At 40.6% G+C, this 13,465-nt stretch overlaps 1 protein-coding gene across 1 annotated transcript; it reads left to right on the top strand.

The window, feature by feature from the left end:
- The first annotated feature begins 3,635 nt into the window (after positions 1-3,635).
- LOC138369007 (putative uncharacterized protein FLJ46204) lies at positions 3,636-5,167 on the top strand. The gene is made up of 2 exons (XM_069331800.1): positions 3,636-3,759; positions 4,404-5,167. The coding sequence occupies exons 1-2, from the start codon at positions 3,636-3,638 to the stop codon at positions 5,165-5,167; spliced, it is 888 nt and encodes a 295-aa protein (XP_069187901.1).
- The last annotated feature ends 8,298 nt before the right edge of the window (positions 5,168-13,465 follow it).

Raw genomic sequence — 13,465 nt, 5'->3', positions numbered from 1 at the left:
CTAAGTCGTAACAGGAGTTGTCTCTCTCTCTCACAGCGGGGTATACATCAGAGATACACTAAAAGGGACGTCATTAGTTCATGTCTTAAACACAGGACCCTGGGTGACTGTTTCTAATGAGCCGTGAGCGAGCGGTGACGTATTTTGTAAACACCCAACTGCATAGGATACACTTAGCAGTCACTGGTTACCAACCAACCAGCCATCCTACACGTTTTTCTCAGTATACAGATCATTAAATACTTAGTTAGGGGACAGGCAATCATCTTTGCTTTCTCCGGATGCGTCTGTTCACATAACGTTTTCCTTTCAATTATAGCTTCTGGTTATTTAGCGTTAACAATATTTCTAATTCATTTAACTTTTTGCATATAGTTTTTTAACATTTCATATCGAGTGGTCTTGTATCTCTCTCCTTATCGCTGAGCTGTCACCCAGCTCAGCCACTCTTTCATCCCCACATTAGCACACGATCCTACAGGTGACTAATCTTCACCTTAGTAATTCTCAATGGAATAGTCGGTGTGTGATGTTAACAGAGGAACTTAGTTTTTAGTTTAAGATACTTTCAGTTGATAGCCATTAATTACGTAGGATTGGATAGACCGGTTGTTCTGTGCAAAAGCCTTTACAACCCAGTTCACAAACGCACCATTAGGTTTGGAGACTTAAAACGGTACATTAACCGAAGGAAGACTGACATGTCTCTATCCGAATAAGCACAAAGGCCAACCCTTGTAACCTTGAAAAGTAACGTGACCAATGTGCTATCATCATTCATTCCCCAAATAACTTCTTTAAGAGTAACGAGGGCCGTAAGCTAGTCTTCAATCGTATTCTTCATATAAATATTACTGCGAGTCTGTTTTAGTTCCCTTGTAATATGCGCAATGTATTGTAACCCAGAAATCAGCGTTCTGTCGTCCAAATAAATATCATTTTGAAATGTAAAGCGTGTCTACCTAACGTAACGTGACCAACACGCAAACATCATTTGCTCATTCTTTTACTGTGTGACTGTTTTAGACCTTGTAAGACACAATGTAATGTCATGTAATGTGGAAAATCATAGACTTGATATTATATTTTTAAAATTGGGTTTTTCTTTATCTCTGAGTACAAGCTATTTATCGGGTTTTATTTCAAGGCTCGCTCTAACATACAACATAGTTGAAGCAGGTATTTACACCCCCCTCGTTTTTATAGCTGCCAACCCAGCTGATGCATTAATGAAATAGATGGTTTCAATTTTGCTAGGCTCAACACGTCAAGTCCGTATATGTTCTCTCTTAGACAGTCACGCAGTTTCAGACCGTCTGACCTTGACCCCGGTGATGATGGGTAAGACAACCCTGAGGCGTTTAGCACCGTGTGTACTCACCTAGTTGTACTCATCTAGTTGTGCTTGCGGGGGTTGAGCTCTGGCTCTTTGGTCCCGCCTCTCAACCGTCAATCAACAGGTGTACAGGTTCCTGAGCCTATTGGGCTCTATCATATCTACACTTGAAACTGTGTATGGAGTCAGCCTCCACCACATTGCTTCCTAATGCATTCCATTTGTCAACCACTCTGACACTAAAAAAGTTCTTTCTAATATCTCTGTGGCTCATTTGGGCACTCAGTTTCCACCTCTGTCCCCTAGTGCGTGTGCCCCTTGTGTTAAATAGCCTGTCTTTATCAACCCTGTTGATTCCCTTGAGAATCTTGAATGTGGTGATCATGTCCCCCCTAACTCTTCTGTCTTCCAACGAAGTGAGGTTTAATTCCCGTAGTCTCTCCTCGTAGCTCATACCTCTCAGCTCGGGTACTAGTCTGGTGGCAAACCTTTGAACCTTTTCCAGTTTAGTCTTATGCTTGACTAGATATGGACTCCAGGATTGGTCTGACATATGTGGTATATAATGTTCTGAAAGATTCCTTACACAAGTTTCTAAAGGCCGTTCTTATGTTAGCCAACCTGGCATATGCTGCTGATGTTATCCTCTTGATATGAGCTTCAGGGGACAGGTCTGGCGTGATATCAACCCCCAGGTCTTTCTCTCTCTCCGACTCTTGAAGTATTTCATCTCCCAAGTGATACCTTGTATCTGGTCTCCTGCTTCCTACCCCTATCTTCATTACATTACATTTGCTTGGGTTAAACTCTAACATCCATTTGTTCGACCATTCCTGCAGCTTGTTCAGGTCTTCTTGAAGCCTCAAGCTGTCCTCCTCTGTCTTAATCCTTCTCATAATTTTGGCGTCGTCAGCAAACATTGAGAGGAATGAGTCTATACCCTCTGGGAGATCATTTACGTATATCAGAAACAGGATAGGTCCAAGCACAGAGCCCTGTGGGACTCCACTGGTGACTTCACGCCATTCTGAGGTCTCACCCCTCACTATAACTCTCGGCTTCCTATTGCTTAGGTACTCCCTTATCCACTGGAGCGCCCTACCAGTTACTCCTGCCTGTTTCTCCAGCTTATGCATCAACCTTTTATGGGGTACTGTGTCAAAGGCTTTCCGACAGTCCAAAAAAATGCAGTCCGCCCATCCTTCTCTTTCTTGCTTAATCTTTGTCACCTGATCATAGAATTCTATCAAGCCTGTAAGGCAAGATTTACCCTCCCTGAACCCATGTTGATGGGTTGTCACGAATTCTCTTCTCTCCAGATGTGTTACTAGGTTTTTTCTCACAATCTTCTCCATCACCTTGCATGGTATACAAGTTAAGGACACTGGCCTGTAGTTCAGTGCCTCTTGTCTGTCACCCTTTTTAAATATTGGTACTACATTAGCAGTCTTCCATACTTCTGGTAGGTCTCCCGTTTCCAGTGACCTACTATACACTATGGAGAGTGGCAAGCAAAGTGCTCCTGCACACTCTTTCAATACCCATGGTGAGATTCCATCCGGCCCAACAGCTTTTCTCACATCCAGCTCCAATAGGTGCTTCTTGACCTCATCTCTTGTAATTTCGAACCTTTCTAAGGTCACCTGGTTTGCTGCCACCTCTCCTAGCGCCGTGACTTCTCCCTGTACTATTGTAAAGACCTCCTGGAACCTTTTGTTGAGTTCTTCACACACCTCTTTGTCATTCTCTGTGTACCTGTCCTCGCCCACCCTAAGTTTCATCACCTGTTCCTTCACTGATGTCTTCCTCCTGATGTGACTGTGTAGTAGCTTTGGTTCGGTCTTGGCTTTATTAGCTATATAATTTTCATACCTTTTCTCAGCTGCTCTTCTCACACTAACATACTCGTTCCTGGTTCTCTGGTATCTCTCTCTACTTTCTGGTGTTCTGTTATTACGGAAGTTCCTCCATGCCCTTTTGTTCAGCTCCTTTGCTTTCATACATTCCCTATTAAACCACGGATTCTTCCTTCGCTTCTCTGTTTTTTCCTGTCGGGCTGGGACAAACCTGCTTACAGCCTCCTGACATTTTTGGGTGACATAGTCCATCATGTCTTGTACGGACTTGGTTCCAAGTTCTGTGTCCCAATGTATATCCCATAGGAATTTATTCATCTCCTCATAGTTTTCCTCTGTGTGTGTGTGTGTGTGTGTGTGTGTGTGTGTGTGTGTGTGTGTGTGTGTGTGTGTGTGTGTGTGTGTGTGTGTGTGTGACATTTGGCTCGTTACCCTTCGACGTCATGGCTTTACCGTCACCGCCTAATCAGCAGTTGTTTCTCCTAGCATCTCGTGTTAACAGTGAAGAGAAACCAAAACTTAACATGGATATTGTATCTAGTTTTAAAAAGGATTTGAATAAGAGGAGTCATATTCCATAAAATACTTACATCCACCATTTTCTATGAGCAGTAAGAGGAGGTTCTGTTCACCACATATAAAATTCTATGCATTACACAGCAATGTAAAACTTAACAAAGTCAAAATGTAGCAATATGCTATTAGATAGATAGACAGTCAAAACATATAACATGGATTTTAAACTATTACTAGTTTTTTCTTCTAACAAATAAGGTATCTTTAAGCTGCTCATCACTTCAAACACTTATTCTGTTTCATAATGTTGCTAACTTTTACTTTTACCAATCACCCAACACCACTCTTTCACATTCCTTAACTAAATTATTCGTCAATCAGGTGAAAACAGTTCAATATTTCTGTATCTCCAGCGTTTATACAGACAGATCACACATTCATTCATTCCCACCGTAATGAGTGAGTTTTAGTTGTTCACATTTCATATCGTGTGTGTAGATTAGTTTAAACAAAGGTGACCCTCTAGTCCACGAACTAATAGTTGGCGTTAGGAGGAAGGAGGAAAGGTTTTTGTGAAATGTGAACCACGCAATGCTGGAAGACAGATAAGTTGGGGAGACGTGATCACTACCTACAAATTCTAATATTTTTTGTATGATTTCACCATACACCTCATAGTCTCTTTCTCATACTAGGCAATAAACCTTTCAATCATTTCTCGACTAAAATAACACTCCGAAACATCAGTGTTCATCTTTATTCTCACGGTCACAGTCTTAGTCCGCAGTATTCTCACGGTCACAGTCTTAGTCAGCAGTATTCTCACGGTCACAGTCTTAGTCCGCAGTATTCTCACGGTCACAGTCTTAGTCCGCATTATTCTCACGGTCACAGTCTTAGTCCGCAGTATTCTCACGGTCACAGTCTTAGTCCGCAGTATTCTCACCGTCACAGTCTTAGTCCGCAGTATTCTCACGGTCACAGTCTTAGTCCGCAGTATTCTCACGGTCACAGTCTTAGTCCGCAGTATTCTCACGGTCACAGTCTTAGTCCGCAGTATTCTCACGGTCACAGTCTTAGTCCGCAGTATTCTCATGGCCACAGTCTTAGTCCGCAGTATTCTCACGGTCACAGTCTTAGTCCGCAGTATTCTCACGGTCACAGTCTTAGTCCGCAGTATTCTCACGGCCACAGTCTTAGTCTGCAGTATTCTCACGGCCACAGTCTTAGTCCGCAGTATTCTCACGGTCACAGTCTTAGTCCGCAGTATTCTCACGGCCACAGTCTTAGTCTGCAGTATTCTCACGGCCACAGTCTTAGTCCGCAGTATTCTCACGGCCACAGTCTTAGTCCGCAGTATTCTCACGGTCACAGTCTTAGTCTGCCGTATTCTCACGGTCACAGTCTTAGTCTGCAGTATTTACGTTTCACTACTGCGTGGACGTCTTGTGATAAATAACTAAACTGTCTTTACCCATCCTACAGATGTCAGGCTTTCAGTCTTCTCATATTATTTTACAAATAAAGTTTACTTACTCATTAGAAACAGTCACCCAGGGTCCTGTGTTTAAGACATGAACTAATGACGTCCCTTTTAGTGTATCTCTGATGTATACCCCGCTGTGAGAGAGAGAGACAACTCCTGTTACGACTTAGGTGAGTGGTTCCACTTTCATACCGCTCTCATCTGGTAAAAACATAGAACGAAATGGTAGCGTCATATGTTTTGTATATGTTTACTTTACTATTAGTGCAATGCTTGGAATTTGTATGTGGGGAACATGGCGCACCTATGGGGAGAGAGAGAATGAATGACGTGTTTGAGGTAGAGCGGAGGTCAGACCTATGACCTTCCTTCAATTCAAACTCATTCATGAGAAATGCCTTGTGAGATCTGGGAAAGGTATAACTATTCTATCCTCATAACTTAATACAGTCTTCAGTTCACTATCACATGTTTGACTGACACGTTAACTGCATATACTTACTCTTAAAAGTTAAATGAATTAGAAAATATTGTTAACGCTAAGTAAACAGATGCAAGAAGTGAAAGGAAAAACATACGTGAACAGTGGCATTAGGAAAAAGAAATTGATATTTACTTTTCCCCTAACTATTTAATGATGTGAATAGAGAGAGAGAAAAGCATGTAGGTTGGTAACCAGTGGCTGCTATGTGTATCCCATGCAGCGCTCGCTCACTTACTTGAGACACCTTTTAAGATGTAAAATGTCTCCCTCATTCAGTAAAATGCTTAGAATGAGCTACAGCGCTAAATGGTTCAAGGTCTGACGGGGTCATTATTCTCTAACTCACTTAACCTCGAGCTAACTATTTCACTATCGACTCATCCGGTTTTATTCTCATCGGTTAGTGTTTATATTTGGATAATGTAGGTCTTAGAGGCAGTCTTGAACTCAGTAATAATGAACAAGTCAATTTAAATTATAATAACAATAATAAGAATAATAATAATAATATCAAGACTAAGATTTTCCACATTAGTCTTATATATGTTTACTTTGCTAACAACGCATGCTTGGAATTTGTATGTGGGGAACATTGCTCACCTAAGGGAGAGAGAATGAATGGCGCATTTGAGGTATAGCGGAGGTGAGACGGCGGTGTGTTTGCAGACCTCACCCATCTCACTACTACCGCCAACACAGGCCTGTCTGACGTGTAAACTAATCACCATCATTGAACACCAGCGACATAAACAGAATTGGGTGAGAAAGTTATACGCCCCCCCCCCACTATCAGACAAAAAGCTACTGCCCGCTCCCCTCCCTTCCCCTCTCACCCTTCATCACATGGCCTACCCCTCTTCCCCTCACACCCTTCATCACATGCCCTACCCCTCTTCCCCTCTCACCCTTCATCACATGCCCTACCCCTAACCACCCATTTTAAGAGCCTGGTCTCCTACCATCTCAGGGGTTGGGGGGGGGGGTGGCCCTCCCTCCTCAACATATCCTACATACTCTTATTTAACTATATATATATATAAATATATATATATATATATATATATATATATATATATAAATATATATATATATATAAATATATATATAAATATATATATATATAAATATAAATATATATAAATATAAATATATATATATATATATATAAATATATATATATATATATATATATATATATATATATATATATATATATATATATATATATATATATATATATATATATATATGCAGAATAACCACATGTGAAAAATAGAAAATGCTTAACGCGTTTTCGGCTAATTCGCCTTCATCAGAGCAAAGTAGAATGAAGGCGAATTAGCCGAAAACGCGTTAAGCATTTTCTATTTTTCACATGTGGTTATTCTGCATACTTGGATCAGTGTTTTTGTGATCATTGTTGCATATATATATATATATATATATATATATATATATATATATATATATATATATATATATATATATATATATATATATATATATATATGTACATACAAAAGAATGGGGGTGGTAGGAGAAGATAAGATTAGTGTTCAGTGAGAAACCACAAGGTCTCCTCTGAATACTTTTTATTTTCTTCTCCGAGGCTATGGGTCCCCACATTGGCACCAGAGGTGGTACCCTCACAAACTTTAAAAAAAAAATAAAATAAATAAAATATATATATATATATATATATATATATATATATATATATATATATATATATATATATATATATATATATATATATATATATATATATATTATTAAATATGACCGAAAAAGTAAGATTAATAATTCTAACACGAATTTTCTCAATCTTTCGTACATTACGCTTCACTGTTGGAGGTAAATCAAAAATCACTTCTCCAAAATTCATTTTTATTTCTAGTCTGACGCAACACGGGCGCGTTTCGTAAAACTTATTACATTTTCAAAGACTTCACAAATACACAACTGATTAGAACGTATCTCTGATTTTATATCTACATTTGAGTGAGGTGGGAAGGGTGATGTGGCATTAACACAAGACAGAACAGGAGGGGATATTAATAGGGTATTAAAAGTATCAACACAAGACAGAACAGAAACAATGGGTATTGAATAGAAGTGTTTGTAGAAAGCCTATTGGTCCATATTTCTTGATGCTTCTATATTGGAGCGGAGTCTTGAGGTGGGTAGAATATAGTTGTGCAATAATTGGCTGTTGATTGCTGGTGTTGACTTCTTGATGTGTAGTGCCTCGCAAACGTCAAGCCGCCTGCTATCGCTGTATCTATCGATGATTTCTGTGTTGTTTACTAGGATTTCTCTGGCGATGGTTTGGTTATGGGAAGAGATTATATGTTCCTTAATGGAGCCCTGTTGCTTATGCATCGTTAAACGCCTAGAAAGAGATGTTGTTGTCTTGCCTATATACTGGGTTTTTTGGAGCTTACAGTCCCCAAGTGGGCATTTGAAGGCATAGACGACATTAGTCTCTTTTAAAGCGTTCTGTTTTGTGTCTGGAGAGTTTCTCATGAGTAGGCTGGCCGTTTTTCTGGTTTTATAGTAAATCGTCAGTTGTATCCTCTGATTTTTGTCTGTAGGGATAACGTTTCTATTAACAATATCTTTCAGGACCCTTTCCTCCGTTTTATGAGCTGTGGAAAAGAAGTTCCTGTAAAATAGTCTAATAGGGGGTATAGGTGTTGTGTTAGTTGTCTCTTCAGAGGTTGCATGGCTTTTCACTTTCCTTCTTATGATGTCTTCGATGAAACCATTGGAGAAGCCGTTATTGACTAGGACCTGCCTTACCCTACAGAGTTCTTCGTCGACTTGCTTCCATTCTGAGCTGTGGCTGAGAGCACGGTCGACGTATGCGTTAACAACACTCCTCTTGTACCTGTCAGGGCAGTCGCTGTTGGCATTTAGGCCAACAGCGACATATTAAAGTGCACAACCCAGCAGCAAGGAATCAAGCCTTCACGATAAAATATCGCCAGGATCTGATTCGTGATCAGATATACAAGGCAGAGAATGAAATCAAAGACAACAAAACGCAACTACTTCATGCTACAAACGAGTGGAGAAATAGCAACATCGACCATAGTATCCGTACCCGCATTGAACAACACCTCGACATCCTCACAGACCAACATCACCTCAGTACTGAAACAAGGATTATCAAGAAACTAACAACATTATATGGAGGACCTATGGCAATTCCACGACCAAGAGATGGCTTCCTGAACCTTGCAGGAATTAACCTCACTGAGGACCAAGTCACTCTCCTAAATCTGGGCATAAACTGTCATGTTATGTCCAGACCGAGTGAAATGGCCCGGAAAGTAGAGTTGGAAATTCTGTTGGACGACATATTCGACCTCGAGACACAAAAGAAGGTCACTACCAAAGATACCTTACAAGCAGAACTTATTGCAGAAGGAGGAAAGAATCGAGGCAACTACAGAAGCACCATACTGTCCCCCGAGCTTAAAGCGGCAGCTAAAAGCCTTCGTGAGAACAAGGAGATAGTTGTCAGGAGAGGTGACAAGTCGCCAATATATGTCATTCTTAAAAAAGACGAATATCTGGCGAAAATGAACATCATACTCTCTGACCAAACTAAGTTCCAAAGGGTAACGAAGGACACTACAGCCGAATTAAAAGCAAAGGTCAACAAACTGATCGAAACTGTAAACGCCAAGAAATCCGGACTCCACCTGCCAAAGATCATTGGGGAATATAAACCTGGATATGCGTATGGAAATGTCAAGACGCACAAGCCTGGAAACCCACTTCGGCCAATCATTAGCCAGATACCCACACCCACGTACAGACTGGCAAAGCGACTCAACGGCCTGCTGACTCCTTATGTTCCTTGCGCCTTCAGCCTGAAGTCTCCAAAGAAATTTGTGGACTTACTGCGGGGCACACGGGCCACAGGGATAAGAGCCTCGTTGGACGTAGAATCGCTGTTTACCAACGTACCTGTGGACGAGACAATCGGAATGATAGCCGACAGAGTGTATCGTGATCCAGAATGTACTCCTCTTGACATGCCAGAAAGTATTCTGAGGAAACTACTCCAAGCTTGTACTAAAGAGGCACCCTTCTTGAGCCCGGATGGGCACATGTATAAGCAAGTAGATGGGGTCGCCATGGGTTCTCCCCTAGGTGTCCTGTTTGCAAACTTCTACATGGGTACCATCGAGCAAAAAGTCTTAGTCGACATGAACTTGAAACCGGCCATATACTGCAGGTATGTTGACGACATTTTTACACAGGTACCTGATGTCAGACATCTGCAGAAGCTGAAGGAGGCATTTGAGCAGAGTTCCGTGCTGCGTTTCACTTACGAGACGGAAAAGGATGGGAAGCTGCCTTTTCTAGATGTAACAGTCATGGAAAAGGGCGGAGGTTTCCACACTGCAGTCTACACTAAGGAAACAAACATAGGAATGTGCCTAAATGCCAACAGCGACTGCCCTGACAGGTACAAGAGGAGTGTTGTTAACGCATACGTCGACCGTGCTCTCAGCCACAGCTCAGAATGGAAGCAAGTCGACGAAGAACTCTGTAGGGTAAGGCAGGTCCTAGTCAATAACGGCTTCTCCAATGGTTTCATCGAAGACATCATAAGAAGGAAAGTGAAAAGCCATGCAACCTCTGAAGAGACAACTAACACAACACCTATACCCCCTATTAGACTATTTTACAGGAACTTCTTTTCCACAGCTCATAAAACGGAGGAAAGGGTCCTGAAAGATATTGTTAATAGAAACGTTATCCCTACAGACAAAAATCAGAGGATACAACTGACGATTTACTATAAAACCAGAAAAACGGCCAGCCTACTCATGAGAAACTCTCCAGACACAAAACAGAACGCTTTAAAAGAGACTAATGTCGTCTATGCCTTCAAATGCCCACTTGGGGACTGTAAGCTCCAAAAAACCCAGTATATAGGCAAGACAACAACATCTCTTTCTAGGCGTTTAACGATGCATAAGCAACAGGGCTCCATTAAGGAACATATAATCTCTTCCCATAACCAAACCATCGCCAGAGAAATCCTAGTAAACAACACAGAAATCATCGATAGATACAGCGATAGCAGGCGGCTTGACGTTTGTGAGGCACTACACATCAAGAAGTCAACACCAGCAATCAACAGCCAATTATTGCACAACTATATTCTACCCACCTCAAGACTCCGCTCCAATATAGAAGCATCAAGAAATATGGACCAATAGGCTTTCTACAAACACTTCTATTCAATACCCATTGTTTCTGTTCTGTCTTGTGTTGATACTTTTAATACCCTATTAATATCCCCTCCTGTTCTGTCTTGTGTTAATGCCACATCACCCTTCCCACCTCACTCAAATGTAGATATAAAATCAGAGATACGTTCTAATCAGTTGTGTATTTGTGAAGTCTTTGAAAATGTAATAAGTTTTACGAAACGCGCCCGTGTCGCGTCAGACTAGAAATAAAAATGAATTTTGGAGAAGTGATTTTTGATTTACCTCCAACAGTGAAGCGTAATGTACGAAAGATTGAGAAAATTCGTGTTAGAATTATTATTCTTACTTTTTCGGTCATATTTAATAATATATGTCTACAGGAAAGACTGCTACCAAAATATACTAATATATATATATATATATATATATATATATATATATATATATATATATATATATATATATATATATATATATATATATATATATATATATATATATATATATATATATATATATATATATATATATGTTATTAAATATGACCGAAAAAGTAAGATTAATAATTCTAACACGAATTTTCTCGATCTTTCTTACGTTTCTTTTTTGGAGCGGTCTTGAAGTGGGTAGAATATAGTTGTGCATTAATTGGCTGTTGATTGCTGGTGTTGACTTCTTGGTGTGTAGTGCCTCGCAGACGTCGAGCCGCTTGCTATCGCTGTATCTATCGATGATTTCTGTGTTGTTTGCTAAGATTTCTCTGGTGATGGTTTGGTTGTGGGAAGAGGCTATATGTTCCTTAATGGAGCCCTGTTGCTTATGCATCGTTAAACGCCTGGAAAGAGATGTTGTTGTCTTGCCTATATACTGAGTTTTTTGAGGCTTACAATCCCCAAGAGGGCATTTGAAGGCATAGACGACGTTGGTCTCTTTTAAAACGTTCTGCTTTGTGTCTGCAGAGTTTCTCATGAGTAGGCTGGCCGTTTTTTTGGTTTTGTAGTAAATTGTCAGTTGTATCTTCTGATTTTTGTCTGTAGGGATAACGTTTCTACTGACAATATCTTTCAGGACCCTTTCCTCCGTTTTATGGGCTGTGGAAAAGAAGTTCCTGTAAAATAGTCAAATAGGGGGTATAGGTGTTGTGTTAGTTGTCTCTTCAGAGGTTGCATGGCGTTTCACTTTCCTTCTTATGATGTCTTCCACGAAACCATTGGAGAAGCCGTTGTTGACTAGGACCTGCCTTACCCTACAGAGTTCTTCGTCGACTTGCTTCCATTCTGAGCTGTGGCTGAGGGCACGGTCGACATAATCGTTAACAACACTCCTCTTGTACCTGTCCGGGCAGTCACTGTTGGCATTCAGGCACATTCCTATGTTTGTTTCCTTAGTGTAGACTGCAGTGTGGAAAACTCCGCTCCTTTCCATGACATTAGTCTTATATATGTTTACGGAGCGGAGTTTTAAGCGGAGTTTTTCACACTGCAGTCTACACTAAGGAAACAAACATAGGAATGTGCCTGAATGCCAACAGTGACTGCCCGGACAGGTACAAGAGGAGTGTTGTTAACGATTATGTCGACCGTGCTCTCAGCCACAGCTCAGAATGGAAGCAAGTCGGCGAAGAACTATGTAGGGTAAGGCAGGTCCTAGTCAACAACGGCTTCTCCAATGGTTTCGTGGAAGACATCATAAGAAGGAAAGTGAAACGCCATGCAACCTCTGAAGAGACAACTAACACAACACCTATACCCCCTATTAGACCATTTTACAGGAACTTCTTTTCCACAGCCCATAAAACGGAGGAAAGGGTCCTGAAAGATATTGTCAGTAGAAACGTTATCCCTACAGACAAAAAATCAGAAGATACAACTGACAATTTACTATAAAACCAAAAAAACGACCAGCCTACTCATGAGAAACTCTGCAGACACAAAGCAGAACGTTTTAAAAGAGACCAACGTCGTCTATGCCTTTAAATGCCCTCTTGGGGATTGTAAGCCTCAAAAAACTCAGTATATAGGCAAGACAACAACATCTCTTTCCAGGCGTTTAACGATGCATAAGCAACAGGGCTCCATTAAGGAACATATAGCCTCTTCCCACAACCAAACCATCACCAGAGAAATCTTAGCAAACAACACAGAAATCATCGATAGATACAGCGATAGCAAGCGGCTCGACGTCTGCGAGGCACTACACATCAAGAAAACACCAGCAATCAACAGCCAATTAATGCACAACTATATTCTACCCACTTCAAGACTCCGCTCCAATATACAAGCATCAAGAAATATGGGCCAATAAAAATAGGCAATCTGCAGTTACCTACTTTTAATACCTGTTTCATTGTTTCGTGTTCTGTCTTGTGTTAAAAGTTTATTTTCACCTCATCCAAAACTATTGTAACATGTCACTTCACCCAAATGTAGGTATAAAAACTCGAAAGATGTTTGAGCTCTATTATGTTAAAGTTGTGTGTGTTTGTGTAAACTAAAGTCTTTGAAAATGTAATAAGTTTTACGAAACGCGCTCAAGAGTCGCGTCAGACTA

Source organism: Procambarus clarkii, chromosome 3 (genome assembly GCF_040958095.1).
Source record: "Procambarus clarkii isolate CNS0578487 chromosome 3, FALCON_Pclarkii_2.0, whole genome shotgun sequence".
Lineage (NCBI taxonomy): Eukaryota > Metazoa > Arthropoda > Malacostraca > Decapoda > Cambaridae > Procambarus > Procambarus clarkii.
Note: the sequence above shows the minus strand (reverse complement) of the source record. Positions and strands in the feature narration are given on the sequence as shown.